Source organism: Salminus brasiliensis, chromosome 12 (genome assembly GCF_030463535.1).
Source record: "Salminus brasiliensis chromosome 12, fSalBra1.hap2, whole genome shotgun sequence".
NCBI lineage: Eukaryota > Metazoa > Chordata > Actinopteri > Characiformes > Bryconidae > Salminus > Salminus brasiliensis.
This window is the reverse complement of record NC_132889.1, coordinates 7,294,464-7,295,766: the sequence shown is the minus strand read 5'-3', so window position 1 is coordinate 7,295,766 and position 1,303 is coordinate 7,294,464. Positions and strand designations below refer to the sequence as shown.

Below are 1,303 nucleotides of genomic sequence, written 5' to 3'. Positions count from 1 at the left end.
TCAACATGCAGACTCTGTTCAAGGTGGATATCAGCGAATCTGAATGATACTAAGAAGACCTTACAACTACCACAGATCTTGAACTCTTTAAAACATATAAATGCATCCACCAACATGCAGGTGCAGTATTTTCTAAGCCTCTAGAGGGCAACCTGTGCATATCTCTAAATGCTATATGAAGATACAGGCATATGATTATCATGAAACTTTTACACTGTGTCTTAAAATTGTAAGCGAAAATCTCTTTTAACAGGTTTTCAATAACTGAAAAATGACCATTCAATATTAAATGTCTACAGCTGTTAATTAGTCATCCAGCACAGCCCCTATTAAAATCAACTTAATACTTAATGTCTTTACATATTTATTCATTCATATGCAAATCTTAATTTCCTCTCATAATATCAGCAGCATCTCGCTTTCCATCAGCGCGCCTCTCTCTAAACGCTGCACAATCATGTTGACTTCAGCTTCTCTGCTGCTGCTGGCTGCTGCTTCATGTGAGTGTTTGAACTGAAGCTGGATTCGAGGTTATCTGGTTTATTAGTGAAAATATAGAAAGCTGTTTTTCTCTCTCTTCACAGATGTGTTCTGTGCTACTGAGCTCATCCAGCCAGACTCAGTGCTCATCAAACCAGCAGAGCCTTTGACCATCACCTGTAGAGTGTCTGGATTTTCCATTACTGACAGCAGCAGTCATTATGGAACAGGTTGGATTCGACAACCTGCAGGAAAAACTCTGGAATGGATCAACCTAATCAATTATAGTGGAGGCATACATGCTAAAGATTCACTGAAAAACAAGTTCACTGTCTCTCGAGACACCTCCAGCAACACAATCACCCTACAAGGACAGAATCTGCAAACTGAAGACACAGCTGTGTATTACTGTGCTCGAGAGTCACACTGGCACAGAAAGGCCAGGATGCCGTTCAAAAACTGTTAGAGCACATGATAAAAACAATCATTTTGGGGGTTGATGATCTGAACATTCAGCACTGCAGTTCTGTTTATGGTAAATTCTCTGAGACCTGGAGCATTAGGAAGATGACACTAATGCTAGGTAGAGCCTACTGTGATTTTCAACAGCTTTAATTTTTCATTTCATGGATTCCACAAGATGTTGGTAATATTCCCTCTGAGAGTCTGGTCCATGACAGGATTGTATTTCTGTTAATTAATGTTGCACTTGTTGAATAACAGTTACAGTCCAGCTTTAAAATAACATAATCATTTAAAAAGACAGCATAAGGCATATATCAAAAAAGGCTAAAAATATAGTTATAATTATAAATGAAAAAAG

At 38.2% G+C, this 1,303-nt stretch overlaps 1 gene segment (V, D, J or C); it reads left to right on the top strand.

Moving 5' to 3' along the window:
* Positions 1-457: 457 nt before the first annotated feature.
* On the top strand, positions 458-946 carry LOC140574500 (immunoglobulin heavy variable 4-38-2-like). The segment is given in 2 exon segments: positions 458-500; positions 585-946. Coding segments are annotated over 2 exon segments (405 nt in total).
* Positions 947-1,303: the final 357 nt, after the last annotated feature.